This window comes from Narcine bancroftii, chromosome 2 (assembly GCF_036971445.1).
Source record: "Narcine bancroftii isolate sNarBan1 chromosome 2, sNarBan1.hap1, whole genome shotgun sequence".
Lineage (NCBI taxonomy): Eukaryota > Metazoa > Chordata > Chondrichthyes > Torpediniformes > Narcinidae > Narcine > Narcine bancroftii.
Window position 1 is genome coordinate 15,950,713 of NC_091470.1, and position 22,040 is coordinate 15,972,752.

The window sequence follows — 22,040 nt, forward strand, 5'->3', positions numbered from 1 at the left end:
CTGTAATGTTTTATGTTCTCCAAGATTCTACCTACACCTATACGGTTGAGGAAATTTGTTGTGGCCAATTACACTGCCATCCTGTACTTCCTTCTGGAAGCAAAGATCTGGAGGATTCCCACGAGGTCACAGAGAAAGTCCAAACTCCACATAGACAATTCCTGAGATTAGGATTGAACCTAGGACTTTGGCACCATAAGGCAGTGGCTGTACGAGCTATGCCATCTTTGATGCAGCTGGATGGATGACCTAACCTAAGGTTACAGAAATCACTAGATATTAAAAGGACAAAGAGCATAAGGGCACTTTATCTGAATGCCCGCAGTGTTAGAAATAAGATGAGTGAACTTGAGGCGCAAATCGGTACCCATGCCTATGATTGGGTCGCCATGACGGAAACATGGCTACAAGGTGACCCTAAATGGGAATTAAACTTTCAAGGGTATCAGGTGGTGCAAAGAGATAGACAGGATAGCAAGGGAGATGGAGTTGCACTCTTAATCAAAGATGAGCTCCAGGCAGTAGTGAAGATTGATATAAGATCTAAAGAGCATAATGTTGAGTCCATTTGGGTAGAGATAAAGAATAACAAAGGGAAAAAATTATTGGTGGGTGTTATCTATCGCCTACCAAATAACAATAGTTTAGTGGCACAGGAAATAAATAGAGAGATAAGTGAGGCATGTAATAATGATACGGCAGTTGTCTTGGGGGACTTTAACTTCCACATAGATTGGGAAAATCAAGTTGGTTGTGGGAGTCTGGAAGAGGACTTCATAGAATGCATCCGCGATAGCTTTCTTGAGCAGCATGTAAGGAACCCACAAGAGAAAATGCTCTCCTGGATCTAGTGTTGTGCAATGAGATAGGTAGAGTAAATGATGTAATCGTCAGAGACCATCTGGGAAATAGCGATCATAGTATGATTGAATTTCTCATTCAGATGGAAGGGGAAATAGTTAGATCTCAAACTAATATATTATGCTTAAACAGGGGTGAGTACCATAGGATGAGGGAGGAATTGGGCAGAGTGGGCTGGGAGCACAAGCTAATTGATGAAACAGTTGAGGAACAGTGGAAGATTTTCAAAGAAATATTTTGTAATGCTCAACAAAAATATATTCCGGTCAGGAAAAAGGGCAGCAAGGGAGGGAAAAATCAACCGTGGTTAACAAAGGAAATAAAGGAGAGTATAAAATTGAAGGCACAGGTGTACAAAGCTGCAAAGAGCGGTGGGAAACTGGAAGATTGGGAAAATTTTAAGAGACAACAAGGGGTTACAAAGCGGGTAATAAGAAATGGGAACAAGGATTATGAAAGTAAATTGGCACAAAATATAAAAACAGAAAGCAAAAAATTTTATAAATATATAAAACAGAAGAGGGTGGCCAGAGTTAACATAGGACCCTTGGAGGATGAGAAAGGAAAACTGGTAGCAAAAAATGAGGAAATGGCCGAGGCATTGAACAAATATTTTGTGTCAGTCTTCACGGTGGAAGACATGTCCACCATGCCCAAGTGCGGAGTTAAGGATGTGAATGTTGGGGAGGGCCTTGATAAAATAGTTGTTACAAAGTAAGTAGTGATGGAGAAACTAATGGGACTAAACCCAGACAAATCACCTGGTCCTGATGATATGCATCCAAGGGTTCTGAAGGAAATGGCAGAAGTTATAGTTGATGCATTGGTGGGCATATACCAAAATTCCTTGGATTCTGGGCAGGTCCCGGCAGACTGGAAGACAGCAAATGTCACGCCACTTTTTAAGAAGGGATGTAGGCAGAAGACTGGAAATTATCGGCCAATTAGCTTGACGTCTGTAGTTGGAAAAATGCTTGAGGCCGTCATTAAAGATGAAATAGTGAAACTTTTGAAGCGTAAGGGTTCAATCAGGCAGACGCAGCATGGTTTTAGAAAGGGAAGATCTTGTTTGACAAACTTGTTAGGATTCTTTGAGGATATAATGGGTGCGGTGGATAGAGGGGAACAGGTTGATGTTGTGTATTTGGATTTCCAGAGCGTTTGATAAGGTGCCACACAAGAGACTTATCCGTAAGTTACAGGAAAGTGGAATCCGGGGAAGTCTATTGGCATGGATCGAAAATTGGTTGTCTGACAGGAGGCAGAGAGTTGGGATAAGTGGGAGTTTTTCAGGTTGGCAGAAAGTAGTAAGTGGGGTGCCGCAGGGGTCAGTGTTAGGCCCACAACTGTTCATCATTTACATTGATGACTTGGAGGAGGGGATAAAATGTGGTGTAGCCAAGTTTGCGGATGTCACCAAATTGAGTGGAAGAGCAAATTGTAATGAGGATGTGGAAAGTCTGCAGAGGGATATAGTTAAGCTGGATGAGTGGGCAAAGGTCTGGCAGATGGAGTACAATGTTAGTGAGTGTGAGGTTATCCACTTTGGCAAGAAAAATAAAAGAGCTGAATATTATTTAAAGGGTGAAAAACTACAGCATGCTGTTGTGCAGAGGGACTTGGGAGGGCTTGTGCATGAATCGCAAAAAGTTAGGTTGCAGGTGCAGCAGGTTATTAAGAAGGCAAATGGAATGTTGGCCTTCATCGCTAGAGGAATTGAATTCAGGAGTAGGGAGGTCATGTTGCAAGTGTATAAGGTACTGGTGAGACCGCACCTGGAGTGCTGAGTCCAGTTCTGGTCTCCATATTTGAGGAAGGATTATACTGGCTTTGGAGACGGTCCAGAGGAGGTTTACTAGGTTGATCCCTGGGATGAAGGGGTTGATTTTTGATGAAAGATTAAATCATCTAGGATTGTATTCACTCGAGTTCAGAAGAATGAGAGGAGATCTTATAGAAACATATAGGATTATGAAGGGTATGGATATAGGATAGATGTAGGAAGGTTTTTTGAGCTGGCCGGGGAAACTAAAATGAGAGGACACAGTCTCAAGATTCGGGGGAGTAGATTTAGGACAGAGATGAGGAAAAATAGTTTTTCCCAGAGAGTAGTGAATGTTTGGAATTCTCTAACCAGGGAAGTGGTTGAGGCTGCTTCATTAAACATATTTAAAATTCGGTTAGATAAATTTTTACATGATAGAGGAATTAGGGGATATGGGGAGAAGGCAGGTAGGTGGAGTTAGGTCATAAATTAGATCAGCCATGATTGTATTGAATGGCGGAGCAGGCTCGTTGGGCCTTTTTTGGTCTACTCCTGTTCCTACTTCCTATGTTCCTAACAGAAAAGGAGAAGGCCTATTTTGAGTGCTGCTGACTGGCATCAAAAATCAGTTATAATTAAAAGATGAGGGATGTCCAGGATAAAGGAAAGGAAGCAAAAACAGTAATGCTTGAGGAACTCTGTAGGAAAGGAAACTAGTTATTGTTTCCGGTTGAAGACCCTGAATCAAAACTGAGAAAGATAATAGTGAAATTACATTTGGAGTATTGTTTGTAGTTCTGGACACCCAGCCATAGGAAAAATACCATGAAGCTGGAAAATATGAAGAAAAATTTCACTAGAATGTTACTGGGATGAGTAGGCTTTAATTATAAGGAGAGGTTGAGACTTTTCTTCCTGGAGGTGGGGAGACCTCATGGAGGTTTGTAAAATTGGGAGGGACATAGATTAGGTATATAGACATAGACCCCTCCTACCCTGAAAATTTAGAAAGTTAAATTTAGTCATAGATCATGATAACAGGCCATTTCGGTGTGCCACCCAATTAACCTACGCAGTATGTTTCGAACGGTGGAAGAAAACCGGAGCCCCCGGGGAAAACCCACACAGACATGGGAAGAGGGTACAAACTCCTTACAGTCAGCGCAGGATTCGAACCCCAGTCCCAATTGCTGGTGCTGTAAAGGCATTGCGCTAACTGCGAAACCAACTGTTCCACCCAATATAGACATATTTGAGGGCAGAGATTTAAGTTGAGGGGGAAAGATCTGGAAGGGACCTGAGGGTCAGCTTCTTCACACAGAGGATGAAGGGTATGTAGAACAAGTTGCCAGAAGAAGTGGAAGAGGCATTTACAATTGTAATACTTAAAAGATGCGCTCAAAGTTCCTCAACATGATTATCCAACTGCACGAAAACCAACAAGGTCGGGTCAGATAGAGCAATGAGCTCTCTGAACCCTTCTCCATTAACAATGGCGTGAAGCAAGACTGTTTTCTAGCACCAACCCTCTTTTCAATCTTCTTCAGCATGATGCTGAACCAAGCCATGAAAGACCTCAACAATGAAGATGCTGTTTACATCCGGTACCGCACGGGTGGCAGTCTCTTCAATCTGAGGCGCCTGCAAGCTCACAGCAAGACACAAGAGAAACTTGTCCGTGAACTACTCTTTGCAGACGATGCCGCTTTAGTTGCCCATTCAGAGTCAGCTCTTCAGCGCTTGACGTCCTGTTTTGCGGAAACTGCCAAAATGTTTGGCCTGGAAGTCAGCCTGAAGAAAACTGAGGTCCTCCATCAGCCAGCTCCCCACCATGACTACCAGCCCCCCCACATCTCCATCGGGCACACAAAACTCAAAACGGTCAACCAGTTTACCTATCTCGGCTGCACCATTTCATCAGATGCAAGGATCGACAACGAGATAGACAACAGACTTGCCAAGGCAAATAGCGCCTTTGGAAGACTACACAAAAGAGTCTGGAAAAACAACCAACTGAAAAACCTCACAAAGATAAGCGTATACAGAGCCGTTGTCATACCCACACTCCTGTTCGGCTCCGAATCATGGGTCCTCTACCGGCATCACCTACGGCTCCTAGAACGCTTCCACCAGCGTTGTCTCCGCTCCATCCTCAACATTCATTGGAGCGCTTTCATCCCTAACGTCGAAGTACTCGAGATGGCAGAGGTCGACAGCATCGAGTCCACGCTGCTGAAGATCCAGCTGCGCTGGGTGGGTCACGTCTCCAGAATGGAGGACCATCGCCTTCCCAAGATCGTGTTATATGGCGAGCTCTCCACTGGTCACCGTGACAGAGGTGCACCAAAGAAAAGGTACAAGGACTGCCTAAAGAAATCTCTTGGTGCCTGCCACATTGACCACCGCCAGTGGGCTGATATCGCCTCAAACCATGCATCTTGGCGTCTCACAGTTTGGCAGGCAGCAACCTCCTTTGAAGAAGACTGCAGAGCCCTCCTCACTGACAAAAGGCAAAGGAGGAAAAACCCAACACCCAACCCCAACCAACCAATTTTCCCCTGCAACCGCTGCAACCGTGTCTGCCTGTCCCGCATCGGACTTGTCAGCCACAAACGAGCCTGCAGCTGACGTGGACAATTACCCCCTCCATAAATCTTCATCCGCGAAGCCAAGGCAAAGAAAACTTAAAAGATATTCGAACAGGTACATGGATAGGAATGATTTGGAGGAATTTAAGGCAAATCGAAGCAGCTTGGGTTGACAGCTTGATTAGTGTGGACATATGGGCCAAAGGGCTGTAAAATTCTGACTGTTGTTCTAAATAACAGAAGGTAGGAGAAGGCAATTGACGGGAACAAAAGGAATGTACTTAATAAGGTGGAACGATGGACAGCCATTGAATGTGCAGTTAAGCTCCTTTAAATGAGTTTTTCATAGTTAATGTGAGTCTGGCTGATATGTAGTTCAGTCTACTGGGAGATGTTGAGCAGACCAGAATATACAAATGAAAAAAATTGAAAGAAAAGGGCTGTTAGCTGAAATAGCGTATAAAAAGGTCTTATTAATGAAATTAATGTTGATGCTCTTGTGGTTTTTTTTTGTTTAATTTTAGTTATGTAAAAAATGGCAAATAGTAAACTCTCTGCCAACCTGAAAAACTCAACCATCTGGGAGGACACATGTAAGGGAGCACCACCCTCATATCCCCCTCTGGTTTGCACCCCATTCTGATTTGAAAATATATTACTGATTACTCATTGTCATGGGTCAAATTCTTGGGCTTCGCTACCCAACAGCACTGTGGGAGTACATATAACAGAAGGTTTGGTTAAGTGGGTTACATCACACCAACTTGAGCAGTTCAGAGTAGGGAATACTGTTCTATGAATGAATTAAAAAGAACTTGTTCTCATTTTAACAGGGTGAGAATATGGGGCTCTGAAGTGTGTTTGGTAACTAGAAAGTCTCCAGACCTTACCCAGGGTAAAAGTTGAGGTGAAGTTGGGTAGTTTGGTTATTATGAAAACTAGTGCCTTTGAATCCTGGTTATCAATTTAGAATCAATACTTGGCTGTACTCATTCAATCTCCTTGAGAAGTGTTTTCTCTTGGCAATCATCTTTCTTGTACAATACTTCATCACTGTGCTTCTGTGGGTGATGCAATTCTCACATTTCCCAATGTTTCTTCTGCTCTCCTGGAGATGATGAGAGCCTGGACCAAAGTTTTGTGCCCATTCTCTTGCAGGCAAATCTCTGGGTCCAATTTTCAGATGGCTAACAAGCCATCTTGAAAAAAACACACAAATGCTGGAGAAATTCAGCAGGTCAAACAGTTCTTGTATGGAGCAAAGGTAAAGATACATCACCAATGTTTCGGGCTTGACCCTTTCACCAAAGTGTGAGGGATCTTGCTCAGTATGGAGAGAGAGTCAATAACTTCACAAGAGTGAGTGCATCTCTCACAGCACTGTTAATCTTTCATACAGTTTCCCCCTCTCCCTGTAGCTCCCTCATAATCCTTCATCTTAAAATTTAAATTTTAAATTTTGCATACAGCATGGCAGCAGGTCCTTTAAGCCCACAAGCTTGTGGTGCCCAATTACACAGAATTGACCGAAGACCCATGTTACATGTTTGAGATGAATTGTAGAATTTTGAGGCAGCAAATCTAATTCTTTAAATAAAAAGAGAGAAGGGAAAAAAAAAACCAGGAACCTTTAGAGTAGTTAGTGAACATCAGTCATAGAAAAACTTTTGGAGTCCATTATAAAGGATGTGATATAAAGACCCTGAGGAAATATCATTGAGATGAGATGAAGACACCATTGACAACGTGCTTGGCAAATCTTCTGGAGTTTTTTTTAAAACTGTTAGAACAAATGAGTTGGGGAATGTGATGTATTTGTAATTTCAGAACACATTTGATAAAGTCCAAAAATGAAAGATTGTGGGATGTGATTAATGGATTGTCAGGGATTGAAAATTGATTGCCTAGTCAGAAACTGAGGAGGAATAGATGGGTTTTTTTTTCATGTTGGCAGGTGGTGACTAGATGGGGGAAGAAAGAGATCAGTGTTGGGGCCCCAATTATTCACAATATATGGGTGAGGTACCAGAGGATTGGAGGATAGCTCATGTCCTGTTGTTGAAAAAAGGCACTAAAGTTCAAACAGGTTAAGACTTTAAACCTTAGAGCAGAGAAGAATGAGGGGAAATTTGATAGAGGCTTTTTCCATTGAGGTTAGGTGAGATAAAAACCAGAGGACATGGGTTAAGGGTAAAAGGGGAAAAGTTTAATGGGAATATTGGGGGAACACCTTCACTCAGAGAGTGTTGGGAGTGTGGAAAGAACTGCCAGCTGAAGTGATAAATATAGGCTAAATTTTTGATATTTCAGAATTTGGACAGGTACATGGATGGGAGGGGTATGGAGGGCTATGTCCTGAGTTCAGGTCAGGGGAACCAGGCAAAAAAATAGTTCAGCACAGACTAAAAGGGCTGAAAGGCCTGTTTCAGTGTTCTCTGGTTCTATATTAATAATTTGGGTTAGGGAACTGATTGTAATATTTTGTAGGATGAGTCAAAACTGGGCAGGGTTATGAGAAGATTAAAAAAGAGGCTTCAAGGCAAATGGTCTGTGGGCCTTCATTACAAAAGGTTTGGTACATGAATAAGGGTGCCTTGCCACAAATCTATAGGGCCTTGTTGAGACCATACCAGAAAGAATGTACTTGGTGCTAAGAGGGTGACGGATTTCTGGAATGGCAGAACTGTTGTATGAGGAAAGGTTGAATTGATGATGCCAATGTTTGCTGGAGTGTAACATTCTGACAGGCTGAATGCAAGGTGGCTGCCTCCCCTGCCTCAGAGGCCTAGAACCAGATGTTCAGGATACATGATAGGTCTTTTAGTACTAGGATGGAGAAGAGTTTCTTCATCTAGTTCAGTGAACCTGTGGAATTCATGATTTCAAAAGGTGCTGGAGGTCAAGCTACTAAATATATTTAAGAGATGGATTTCTTGTCACAAAAGGGATCAAGGGGTATGGGGAGATGTAGAATTTGGTTTTGAGAAAGAGGATCAAATTTAATTTAAAAAAATGTTAAATTTTGACATACTGCATGCTCTTTTGGCCCTCAAGCCCATGCCACCCAATTACACCCAATTGATCTACAACCCTGTAGATTGAATGGTGGGAGGAATCCAGATCACCCAGAGGTAACCCATGCAAGCACTGGAAGAACCGACAAATACCAGATTTGGACCCATGTTGCTGGTGTTGTAGCAGCATTATGCTAACCGTGCTCCCCGATGTAATTGAGCTGAATGGTAGAGCAGGCACAAAGGCCAAATGCCTTATTGTCCCTGTTTTTCTCTATTTCTGCACATTCTTCTATACCTTTCTCCTTTTTGATTATCTTGTTTCTCCTTGAATCTGTTCTATCTAACTTGCACTAACATGATCTATTTTTGCACTATACCCGATTTAAAAAAAATCTGCAGTATTTCTCACTGGATTTATTAGTCTTTTTGTTGTAACCCAGAGTAGACTGGAAAACTTTTCTCCTTTCTTTCTTTCTCGGTCTTTTTATAAATCATAAGTAAAGAATACATGAGGAGAATAGGATTACATCATCAAGAAGAAAAAAATCACTATTTGACATCATATGATAGAACATATCGCATTACACTACAATTAACAAATATGTTCTCATCTCCTCAAACTGAAATCTTCAAAAAAGAAATTTTTAAATAATATAATAACCCCACCTAATCTAAGAAAAAAAAAACAAAAAAAGGCTGGACAGCCTATCCTGAGAATTTATTAATACAAATTAATCATCTGGTCTTCACCAACAAAGAGAAAAGAAATAAAATTAAATATAGCTGGAAGGGAAAATAATTATGCCAACAAGTCATGTGGAAATAATTTATAAAAGGTTGCCAAGTCTCTTCATATTTAACAGAAGTATCAAATGTATGACCCCTAATTTTCTCTAAACTTAAACATGACATAATTTGAGAGAACCATTGAGTCAAAGTAGGTGGATTAGAATATTTCCATTTAAATAAGATTGCTCTACTAGCCAACAATGGTAGAAAAGGCTGTTGTGTGGAAGTGGGAACTCGTCCCATTTCAAAAACTATAATTCCAAAAAAAGCAGTTAATGGGTTAGGTGCAAACTAATATCCAATATAGCTGAAAAAGTCTTAAAAATATCTAATACCTCTCCAATATAGAGCATGACCAAAACATATGAGTTAGAGAAGCTACTTCTGACTTATACCTATCACAAATAGGACTAATGTTAGACAAAAATACAGGCCAATTTGTCTTTTGACTTATGAACACAATGTACCACTTTAAACTGAATAAAAGAATGATGAGCAGATTTTTCTTTGAATATTTTATTTTTGATATTCGAAGACTTGGGTTAATCCAAATAAACGATTTATTTTTTCCAACAATAGTGTATATCATACAGCGACTATTTTATCACCTACCCCTCTCCCCTCCCTCTTGTACTCTAATAAAAAAAATTATATAAACAAATACAAAGAACAAAATATATTTAAATCAAAAATCTTTAAGGGAATGTAAGAAGTACCCAAAGAAACCTCAAGTGAAAGAATAAAAGAGTAAAATACAAGAGCACGTCGCCTGCATCATGACCCACTTCACTTATCTCTATTATTTTATCTGCTGCCAGTAGGGTTGCCACACCCTAATGAATGTGTCATATTTCTTCCTCAAATTGTACCTAATTTTCTCAAGCATTTCCATATTCCATCGTGTAATGTTTAGCTAGGAGTTGGACATCCACGTGACCGCTGTACACCTCCTGGCTACTGACAAGGCAACCTTCACAAACTGAATTCGGTATTTGGACAGTTTAAAACTTATGTCCATAATGTTTCCCAGAAGGTGCAATTCAGGATCCTGTGGAAAATTCAGTTTTGTAATTTTTTTTCCAGACTGTCCCCCCAGTCCTCCCAGAAGGATATCACCCTTGTACACAGCCAGGGTTGAATGGATAAAGGTTCCAATTTCCACACCTAAAACACATTTCCAAGATTTCTGATTGAGATTTATGTAATTTTTGTGGTGTGATGTAATGACAAGCACATATTGAAGAGGTATTAACCAATCCAAAAATCTTATCCCATGATTCCTCTGGAAGATGTAACTTAAGTTCCTCATTCGAGGCTCTTTTAATTTTGTCATTCGAATTTGATTTCAATCTTATTAACTTGTTATGAAAAGGGTTTAAATGGGGGGGAAAAAAGTATCAATCAAATCTGGTTGGTACAATGTTGGAAAGTTAGGCAGTAGTATAGAAAATTTGTGATTTGGAAGTATCTAAAAAAATGTGACTTGGATATATTACATTTATTGGATAATTGTTCAAAAGACATTAAGCTACCATCTATAAACAAATCTGAAAAAGATTTTACTTTCCAAAAAGACACTTGATCAATTATAGATGGTTGAAAAAAAAATTAAGAGAAATGGTACTAGATAAAATAAAATTTTTCAAGTCGAAGAACTTCTGAAATTGAAGCCAAATTAGTAATGTATGTTAATCTTTCTAATTTAAAGCCTGCTTGCCTCTTCACCTTGTGCACCACAGTAACTTTTTGCTTCTGTCCTAGTGAGCAAGTCCCTATAGCTGTCTGAACAGAGGCATTGGTGAAATAGAGAAGGGTTTCAGTGCCTGGTAAACCATGTACCTGTTCCAGAAAGCTCTTCCGCTTGTTGCTGCAGAAGTGTGTAGCTGCCTAATTTGACAAGGTGCCTTTCAAGAAGCTCTTTTCTCACTGTCCACCCTCCTCGGAAATGGGAAAATTTGCAGGGCAAGCTGATTCTGGGAACCTTACACACCACACCATTATTTGCAGGTATTTCTGCAACTCGGAATTTTAAGGGAGGGATCCCACCTCCAGTGATGACAAAAAAGAGTGTAGGTTGTGCTTTCACACTGCCAGAAGGTGATTGGTAAGTTAACTCGACCGGGCTCTTACACTTGCTCCCTCCATGTCTCAGAGCCCATTTGAAATCTGCTCACCCTGGCTGGTTATTTCATTTCACACTGTGAGATTTGACCAGTGATATGGACAGGTTAACTCAGATGTGTGAAAGGGCCTAGAGAGTTATCTACAAATAAACCATTTCCATGTGAGCTGGATACAAGTGCCATTTCCCTCACAGATGCAAGAAAACCTTTCTTGCTCATTTCAACAGTATCTGCAAATTTATTAATTGAATTGAACTAAATATTACCGGACATTTATGGAATTATTTGAAAAGGGGAATAATGTTGGCATGGCAGTGATGAAAGAACAAGGGATTGGGACTGATTGCTCTTCAGAGAACTAGCACAGATATAGTAAGTTGAAAAGCCTCTGCTGTGTGATTCGAAGGAAAGATGAAAGCTGAAACTCGGAGTGCTGCCAGTTGCTGAAATTATTGTAAAATGACTGAAGGAGGCTATTAAATAACCACAAATCTGTTCTGATAAAAGGGCAGCAAACTTGCATTCTAAAATGTACAGAGGTTCAGGGCAGGTCACCAAAGATAGACTGCAGTGAAGTTCACAGTGACATTAGGCCTACCATTCTCTCCCATTATGTTTCTCATAAATTCTTTCTAATATCAAAGAGTTTAAAATATGATATGTGCAGCTCTTTGTTTTACACAATTAAAGCAGAAAATGCTGGAAAAATTCAGCTGGCCATAAAGAGGACCAACTAATGTGTCAGAATGAAGACACTTTATGTTTTACAGATTGTGATCATAACTTGGAGTTTTGTTAATCAGAATTTATTGTCATGAGCATGTCACGAAATTTGTTGTTTTGCAGCAGAATTACAGTGCAAATATTGCTATAAATTACAATTCAAAATTAAGTGAATAGTGCAAGAAACTAAGAGAAAGTGGGGTAGTGTCGGTGGTTCATTATCTATTCAGAAATAATGATGGAAGGGAAGAAGCTGTCCTTGTGTCACTGGGTGCTCTACTTGAAGGTAGCAGTGTTAAGAGGACATGGCCTGGATGATGAGGATCCTTTAGGATAGTGGCTGCTGTCTTAAGACATTGCCTCTTGTAGATGTCCTCAATGAAGTGAAGACTGATGCCCGTGATGCCGATGGCTGAAATAATAATTCTCTTGGGCTTTTACCTATCCTGTGCATTGCACTTCCATATCAGACAGTAATGCAACCAGATAGTATGTTCTGTTGAATTTCCGAGAGTCTTTAGTGACATTCCAAATCTCCTTAAACTCCTCACGAAGTGTAAATATAATTACTTGGCCATTTTCTGTGCTGTAGGCCTTCATGTCCATATGTATACTGCTTTTGATCACTTTCTGGAGAAGGTAGTTGGTCTGAAATTTCACTTTGGATTCACTGATAACTATCTTAAATGGATTATCACATCCATCCATTCCCTTGCATCAATGGAAACATTTTCTGTTTACCCAGACAAAGTCTTACGCAACAAAGTCACCTCTCGGCCTTTTCGTTGAAAACAATTCTTATCTGGATAGCCTAACCTCCTTACCTGCTTCTTCAAAGTATACTGAGTAAATTGAGAAACTATCCTAGATACCCATAAATTTTTAAAAATCATATTTATTTGAGATCACTATGTATATATACCGTTTGTGTGCAGTGTGTACATATATGTGTGCGCGAGTGCATTATAGTCTGGAGATACGCTGTTTCGTTGCGTTGGAAATGTACAATCAGATGACAATAAACTTGAACTGAAGCAATTTTCTTGACGAGTTGCTGCAATCGCAGGGCATTACATTTGCGTAGTTTCAGTGTAGCTTTCTAAATTTGTTTTCTACCTAAGGATCATACTCAAAATATTAACAGCAAATCTCATCTCTGGGTCAGCATATCACTCAATTAGGGTCATTGTTAGAATCAGAATTCAGAATCAGGTTTATTGTCATGAACCTGTGTCATGAAATGTGTTGTTTTGCAGCAGCAGGATGGTGCAGAACAAGGTGCAAGAATTACTATAAATTACAATTTTACAAGATTTGAAAAAAACATTAGTGCAAAAATGAGAAAAAGTAAGGCAAGGCCCAGAGGTTCATTGTCCGTTCAGAAATCTGATGACGGAGGGGAAGAAATTGATTTTGTAACATTGAGTGTGTGAATTCATGCTCGTGTGTCTCCTCCCTAATGATAGCAGTGAGAAAAGGGCCTGGCCTGGATGGTGAAGGTCATTGTGGAAAGATGCCACAGTATAAGTCTTTTTACTTTGGGAATTTGGTGGCCAATTAACATCAAGCCAGTGGATCCAGAGCAGTCATAGCAGGCATATTTTAAAGTCTGCCTTGTGAAGTCACCATACAGGATTACATCTCGGTCTGACAACACCATCTACAAATTCACTGGGTTGTCTAAAAAGAGGTGACAAGTCAGAATACAGTGGGGAGATTGAAAAACTGGCTGAATGGTGCACCAGCAACCAATTTGCACCCAATGTCACCATAACCAAGAAGTTGATTGTTGACATTGGGAAAGGAAAACCAGGAGTGAATGATCCAGTGATCATTGAGGGATCAGAGTTGGGGAGGGTGAGCAAATTTAAGGTCTTGGGATTCACTATCTTGGAGGATCTTTCCTGGACCCAACACATCAATGGCATCACAAAGAAAGCATGTCAGCATCTCTATTTCATCAAGAGTTTGCCTAGATTTGGTATGACATTGGGAACTCTGGCAAATTTCTACAGTTGTGGTGCAAAGTGCGTTGACCGGCTGCATCACGATTCTTATGGGGATACCAATACCCCTGAGCGTAAAGGCCTGTAAAAGGTAGTGAACACAGCCCAGGACATCACAGGCAAAACCCTCTTCATCATGGAGAACATCTTACAGGGAACGCTGGTATCGGAGAGCAGAAGCAATCATCAAGGATCCACATCACCCATCACATGCTCTGTTCTTGCTGCTACCATCAGGAAAGATATATAGGTGCTACAGACTTGCACCATCGGGTTCAGGAACAGCTGCTACCCCTCCACCATCAGACTCCTCAACGACAAACTTTTGCACTTTATTGTTTTTTTTCTCTATTGCAGTCAGTTTGTTTCCATTTTTTTATTTGTTTATATGCATACCTTTTTGTACACTATTAATAAGTGGTAACGTTACGAAGTACTCGAGATGGCAGAGGTCGACAGCATCGAGTCCATGCTGCTGAAGATCCAGCTGCGCTGGGTGGGTCACGTCTCCAGAATGGAGGACCATCGCCTTCCCAAGATCGTGTTATATGGCGAGCTCTCCACTGGCCACCGTGACAGAGGTGCACCAAAGAAAAGGTACAAGGACTGCCTAAAGAAATCTCTTGGTGCCTGCCACATTGACCACCGCCAGTGGGCTGATATCGCCTCAAACCGTGGATCTTGGCGCCTCACAGTTTGGCGGGCAGCAACCTCCTTTGAAGAAGACCGCAGAGCCCACCTCACTGACAAAAGGCAAAGGAGGAAAAACCCAACACCCAACCCCAACCAACCAATTTTCCCCTGCAGCCACTGCAACCGTGTCTGCCTATCCCGCGTCGGACTTGTCAGCCACAAACGAGCCTGCAGCTGACGTGGACTTTTTACCCCCTCCATAAATCTTCGTCCGCGAAGCCAAGCCAAAGAAAGAATAAGTGGTAATTCTGCTGCGTCCACAGGAAAAAGAATCTCAGGGGGTTGTATATGATGTCATGTATGTACTCTGACAATAAATATGAAATATAATCTAAATCTAATTCTGCATAAATACCAAGAGCAGCAAGCAACAGACAGCCATGTGATCTCGCAACCAGTTGATCAAAGGGAAGTTTTGTGATGGACAATTTAACAGCTAATTGGAGGAGGATGCTCCAAGAACAACCCCATCCTCAAAAATGGTGGGGCTGAGCCTGTGAGTGCTAAAAATAAAGCCTCTATAGCCATGTTCAGATCTTAACTGATGATCCATTTCAGCTTCCTTCTGACACACACTTGTCAGAGAAGATGATCTGCAGTCAATTCCATCCACTCCACGTGACAGCTGCAAGAACTGGCTACAGCGCAGGCTCTGTGACCAGACAAGATCGCAATGAACAGTCTAAAACCAGCTGCTCGGGTCAAAATGTTCCAGTATGGTCAATATTTGCATTTATTTGACAATGTGGAAGATTGCCCACCTTGTGTTCTGTCAACAAAAAGGACATATCCAAACAAGCAAAAAATTTAAATATTTAGTTTGGAAGAAGTCCTGGCCACTGGTCATCGGTATCCTGTAGATTTTCAAAAAGGATTCTGTTTTGTTTTATTCCTTTCTTTGTCACTTTTCATTTCCTAAATGTTCATTTTCTTGTAGTGACTACAAGATCAGAGCTTGAGAAACAGTTGCTGGAGAAGCAGATTATGGAGCTTAGAGCACAACTGAATCAAGATGGCACCCAGTCTGAAATGGGAGAGCTTAAACGATCACTCAAGAGAAAAGAGAAAGAGAAAATGGAGCTTTCTGCACATGTTGAGGTATCTCCATTGGGGGTGGGAGAAGGGGAGAAATTTTCTTAGTCTTTTAAAGCATTTGACATGTCCCCAATGGGGGAGACATTCAGAAAGTAATGAGGCATGGTATTTATGGATCCTTGGGTATGTGGATTCAGAATTGGATTGCCTGCAGAAAGCAGAGAGTAATAGTGGACAGAAAGTATTCTGGAGGACAGTGGCTAGTGGAGGTCTGCAGTGAATTGTTTTGGGAGCCCTGCTCTTTGTGATAAGAAGTAGAGGAATAGGTCAGTAGGTTTGTGGATGATACAAAGATTGAAGGTTGTCAGGATATAGACATGATGCAGAGTTGGGCGTAAAAGTGTGAGGTAATGCATTTTAAACTTGAATGTAGAGTATATGATTATTGATAGGATACTTGACAGTGTGGAAGAGCAGAGGGACCTTGTGATCCAAATCCATGGGCCTCTCAAGACTGATAGGATAGTTAAGAAGGACTATGGTATGCTGGGGTTTATTAGTTGGGGGATTGCGTTCAGGAGTTCTATAAATCACTGGTTTGAATATTGTGTTCAGTTCTGGTCACCTCATTACAGCAAGGATATGAACACTATGGAGAGGATCTTTGAAGTAAAGTTTATTGTCATCTGATTGTACAATTACAACCTGTCAAAACAGGCTTCTCTGGTCCCTGGTGCAAAAACACGCAGACACACAACCAGACACAATACACATACAGACAAATAATACATATGCAGGACAAGTTTTTTATCTATAAAAGTAAATAAATATATATTGTTTCGTGCAAGTGATATTTTGCTTAACCTATAAACCTAAATAAATATTGCTTTGTGCAAAGGAGATTTACCAAGGTGTTACCTGGATGTATTATGACGTAAGATTAACAGAGCTAGGCCTTTTCTCTTTGGAGGGAAGAAGGATGAGAGGTGACTTTATTAAGAGGTCTCCAAAATTATGAGAGAGATAGCTAAGGTAGACAGCCAGCACCATTTTCCCCATGGTGGGAGTAGCAAACACCAGAGGACATCTGTACAAAGTGAAGGGAAGAAAGTTTAGGGGAGACATCAGGGGTATATTTTTTATACAGAGAATTGTGAGTGCTTGGAATGTATTACCAGGAGTGGTGGTGGAAGCTGGAAAAGTAGGGCCATTTAAGAGACACTTGGGCACATGGATGAAAGAAAAATAGAGGATTATGAGGTAGTGACGGTTTAGTATTTTTTGGTAGGTATATATAGGTGGGCTCACCATCATGGACTAATTGGCCTATGCTATAAAGTTCTATGTTTCTATTTTTGGAAATATCCTTTGAAATTCTAGTCGGTTTAATATTTATGTTTCCTCCCCAATGCTACAGCAAGGGTTAATTATGATGAGGTTTAGGGCAAAGGGCCACCAAGAAGAGACTTGTTTATAGTTTGTTCAGTGAACTTTTACATTTGATTTTTAGGAAGTTGATCTGTCTTGATTTTTGTGCCTTATTAATCAATTTTACTTGTAACCTTAACCTTTACACTCTCATTTACTTTAATGCATCTCATTTTGCCCTTCAGCCTACTAGATATGAGACATCAGGTGCTCAAGGATGCAACAGGAAGTGTGATTGTTTGTTTTTAATTGTTGCTGGTATCCACCAAGATTACTCATTGATGGTTGGAATTGATAGTACAGTAAAACCCCTGGTATCCAGCACCTCAGGGAATTGATAGATATTGAAAGTGAGTTTTCCAGGTGCTTGAGACTCTCTCTCGCAATGCCTAACCAATACACCTTTATTTAAAGGCAAAAATACTATACTTATTTGCATTGAAGAAACTTCAGTTGCATGAAACCTTAGAGCAATTTACTTTATTTTCAGTCACATTCTTTGAAAACATTTAACTGTCGCTGCATCTGTAGGTTCCTCCCCCTCCACAGAGCCACCTGATAGACGAATTATAACATCATAATTAACTTCCTCCCCCAAGTTCACAGATAAAGCCCTACTAATAAAAATATAGACTCTAACTAAGCAGGGTAAGGATACACTTTAAGAAAGTGTATCCAACGATAAACGGCATCAACCAGCTCTTCATCCTGGGCGACGCCATTTTATTTAAACACAACTTGATTCAAACAGCGGCTATGAGCAAGGCAATTTGCTGGCTGAATATTTGCTCCCATCTTCACCTAAGGTTTATGTGCTTCTTCAGAGAACATTTACTTTTTAAAATTTTTATTTACATTTTTATTTTTTATTTTCCTCAATTTTTTTTGCTGGTTGCTTGAGGTTGCCGGTTGATTGAATTTCGGATAACAAGAGTTTTTCTGTATAAAGTGGAAATTAAAAATACACCATCCCATAGAGCTATACATTCAGCAATAAAATACATTTTTCTTTCTGCCCTGCAAATAAAAAATAAAGTGACATTTATTTGGTGCTGAGTTAGTTTTTGAAAATGAACCCAATGTGACCTAGCAGGTCACTGATAAATAATTTCAAGCCAAAAGTTTTTCTAAAATAAATATTTTCATTTTATCTGATGGTGTAAAGGGCACAAAGACTCAGGAAAGAGTTTATTTCCTCACATGTTCATATTACATTTTGATCTTAAACAGCAGCCCTACTACTACCTCATGATATGACCTCGATCTCCTGAGGTTATGTCTCTGTGCTGTTGCAAAATATCATTTGAGTTTTTAGATTTTGTGGTGTGAAGGTTTCAAGAAAGAAGGTAAAATCGTAGCATGCAGCAAGCCTGATAATTGGACATCTTACAATGGGATGGAAATGGTTTTATCTTCTATTCTACAGTGTGAATTGACAGCAAACCTATTTGTAATCTGAGCAGCAAGCTCACTTTAGCATTTAGAGTCTCTTCTCTTTGGCTTGGCTTCGCGGACGAAGATTTATGGAGGGGGTAAAAAGTCCACGTCAGCTGCAGGCTCGTTTGTGGCTGACAAGTCCGATGCGGGACAGGCAGACACGGTTGCAGTGGATGCAGGGGAAAATTGGTTGGTTGGGGTTGGGTGTTGGGTTTTTCCTCCTTTGTCTTTTGTCAGTGAGGTGGGCTCTGCGGTCTTCTTCAAAGGAGGTTGCTGCCCGCCGAACTGTGAGGCGCCAAGATGCACGGTTTGAGGCGATATCAGCCCACTGGCGGTGGTCAATGGGGCAGGCACCAAGAGATTTCTTTAGGCAGTCCTTGTACCTTTTCTTTGGTGCACCTCTGTCACGGTGGCCAGTGGAGAGCTCGCCATATAACACGATCTTGGGAAGGCGATGGTCCTCCATTCTGGAGACGTGACCCATATGCTTAGCAAGTTGAGATTTAAATGTAAATTTTACCTTTAAAAAATTTTGAATGTAGATATACTGCATGGTATCAGGAGCCCATGCTGCCCAATTGAGGGGGGTCAGTCTGGGAGGGGGAAGAAGGTTGGTTTTGGATGGGGGTGCGGTCGGTTTGGGAGTTGGAGGGGGGTCGGTTTGGGAGTTGGAGGGGGGTCGGTTTGGGAGTTGGAGGGCGGCCGGTTTGGGAGTTGGAGGGCGGTCGATTTGGGAGGGGGAGGGCGGTCGGGTTTGGGAGGCGGTGGGGGCCGGGTTTGGGAGGTGGGGGGGGTCGGGTTTGGAGGCGGGGGCTCGTTTGGGAGGCGGAGGGAAGTTGGGTTTGGGAGGCTGAAGGAGGTCGGGTTTGGGAGGTCGGGTTTGGGAGGGGAGGCGGGTTTGGGAGGCTGAAGGAGGTCGGGTTTGGGAGGTCGGGTTTGGGAGGGGAGGCGGGTTTGGGAGGCAGAGGGAGGTCGGGTTTGAAAGGCAGAGGGGCCGGGTTTGGGAGGTGGGGGTGGCCGGGTTTGGAGGCGGGGCTTGTTTGGGAGGCGGAGGGGGGTCAGGTTTGGGAGGCAAAGAGGGGTTGGTTTCTGTGAGGCCTGTGAAAATTAGAAAATTGGAGAGATAAGTGACAAACGTTTAATTTACATTAAATCAGAACAAAATGACTGAATACTCAGCAGGTCAGGCAACCTTCACTCAGGAATAAAAGAGTTGATGTTTCAAGTCAATAACCTTAGACATTTACTGGATCTGCAGTTTTCTGCTTTTTGATTTAACCAAAATCAATGTGAAGTCCTGCACATTAGTCATAAAACTAGTAACAAAAGAAGTATTGGAAAATTAGGTACTGATTGATTGGGTCAAAAGAGCAAAGGAGTCCTGGGACACAAGTTTAAAAAAAAATCAGTGTGATCATTGCTGAAGATCAGCAAAATAATTAATGCTAATCAAGCCCTGGGATTTATTCATGGAGGTAAAACCATTCAAAAGGTAGTGAAATGATGCCAAACATTTATAGAACGGCAGACAGTGCTCAGAATACTGACGAATGAGGGGAATTAGCCCAAGACTAAATGGCTGCAGTATGAGTGAGAGATTCCTTTCTGTGGGACAATGTCAATGGCTCTTATGCAAGAAGCTGACCAATATCCCAACCCAAAACGGGACCTCTGTCCAAGTATGAGAGGTGACAAAGATTTTAAAAAGGATGAAGAGATGCAGGAGTAGGTCCTCTGGCCTGTCGACCCTTCCTTTTCAAAAGGATTATGGTTGATAAAGTCATGAACTCAGCGCCACCTGTTCCCCCAAACCCTTAATTCCCCTGCTATTCAAAAATCTATCTCCCTGTCTGTGTCTTAAATATTTTTAATGAGGCATTTTCTATTGCTTCCTTTAGCAGAGAATTCCACAGATTCACTACTCTCTGGGAGAAGCAGTTCCTTCTCTGTCTTAAATCTCCCCCAAATCCTGCAGCTATGTCTTTTGATTCTCGTCTCTTCCACCAATGGCTTCTATCAATCTTATCTATTCCTTTTATAACTTTGTTTCTGTAAGATCCCCCAGCATCCTTCCACACTCCAATGAGTATAGTCCCAGGCTACTCAATCCCTTGATAAGCAAACTCATTGACAGAATCAAGCAGTCCTCTGCACTGCCATCAAAGCCAATATATCTTTTTCTCAAGTAGGGAGACTAGGACTGGTGCCAGTACCTGTACAGTTACAGCAGAACCTCTCTGCTCTAAATTCAATCCCTCTGGCAATAAAGGCCAACGTCCCATTTATCTCCTTGATTATGTGCTGCATCTGTAAACTAACTGCGATTCATGTACAAGCATTTCCAGGTCTCTCTGTAGAACAATATACTGTAATTTTTCATCAGTTTTGGAGATGAAAGCAGTAGACAAGCAGGTAAAGTTGGGAGAAAGGGGTCTTTATAAGTGATAAGCACATCCTAACAAAAATGAGTTATAAACTGTGAACAGCGATGTACACAGTGCCTATTATAGAAAACTGAAAGTGGAAGCAATCATGCATGAGAATGAATAAGGTTTACTTGGATTTGGCTGCAAAAAAAATTAGAACTGGGAATTAAATTTTACAGGGTATAGTGTATTTTGAAAAGAGTAGAAAGAGAGGGGATGTGGCATCACATTACTTATTGGGCGTTGCGTTGAGTCAGTGAAGGGATAGCAACTATCGAGAAGACAGAGAATCCATGTGAATTGATATGGAAGTGATAGAGGATCATGGGTGTGGTTCATGAACCCCCGGCTTTTCAAGGGAACACTACAGCACAGAAAGCAAGCCTTTCGACCCTTCTAGTGTTTGTTGAACCAATATTCCACTAGCCCCCATTGACCTGCTCCCAGTTTATAACTCGAGACCTCTCCCATCCATGTTTCTATCCAATTTATTCTTAAACCTTAAGAATAAGCCTGCATGACCACATCAGATAGCATCTTATTCCACATTCCCATCACTCTCTGAGCGTTGAAGTTCTCCCTAAACCTTTCCCCTTTCAGCCAAAAGCCATGTCCCTTTGAATTTATCTCTCTTAATCTAAGTGGAAAGAGCCTACTCACATTTACATTGTCTATACCCCTCATAATTTTGTTATCCTCTACCAAATCTCTCCTCATTCTTCTATAGTCCAAGGAATAAAGCCCTAATCTATTTAATCTTTCCCTATAATTCAACTCCTGAAGACCCAGTGTTACAAACTAACAAATTTTGTTATGAACTAACAAAAGAGCAACAATGGAAAATTCACCAGACAATAGTAAATTCAAAATGATAGTTTTTATTAAACTATTAATAACATAACATTTCTTACTTAACTCTAACGTAATTCCCACTATGTGCAAGTGTGTGTGTTAAAATCTAAACCATTACAGTTTGAGCTTGAGTTTAAAAAGTCATTTTTAAACTTCAGCATCAAACAACTTGTGTTGCTTGAAGATTTTTAATTCGCATTTCAAGACTAATTATGAAGCTCTTTTAAACATCATGTCTTCAGATCTCTTTAAACTCACGCCTTTTGATGAGTTGTCTTTCAGAGCGAAATTCTTCAC

At 41.1% G+C, this 22,040-nt stretch overlaps 1 protein-coding gene across 7 annotated transcripts in view; it reads left to right on the forward strand.

Annotated features, from left to right (window-relative positions):
- The window catches only part of LOC138753231 (centrosomal protein of 128 kDa), a 539,432-nt gene that overhangs the window by 168,552 nt on the left and 348,840 nt on the right, over nucleotides 1-22,040 (forward strand). For all 7 annotated transcript variants that reach the window (XR_011351051.1, XM_069915965.1, XM_069915964.1 and 4 more), the window contains one exon: nucleotides 15,503-15,663. Coding sequence is in view for 6 of the 7 variants with exons in the window: in XM_069915965.1 (XP_069772066.1) it covers nucleotides 15,503-15,663 (161 nt within the window). In the remaining variant the exon portion in view is untranslated. The remainder of the gene's footprint in view (nucleotides 1-15,502; nucleotides 15,664-22,040) is intronic.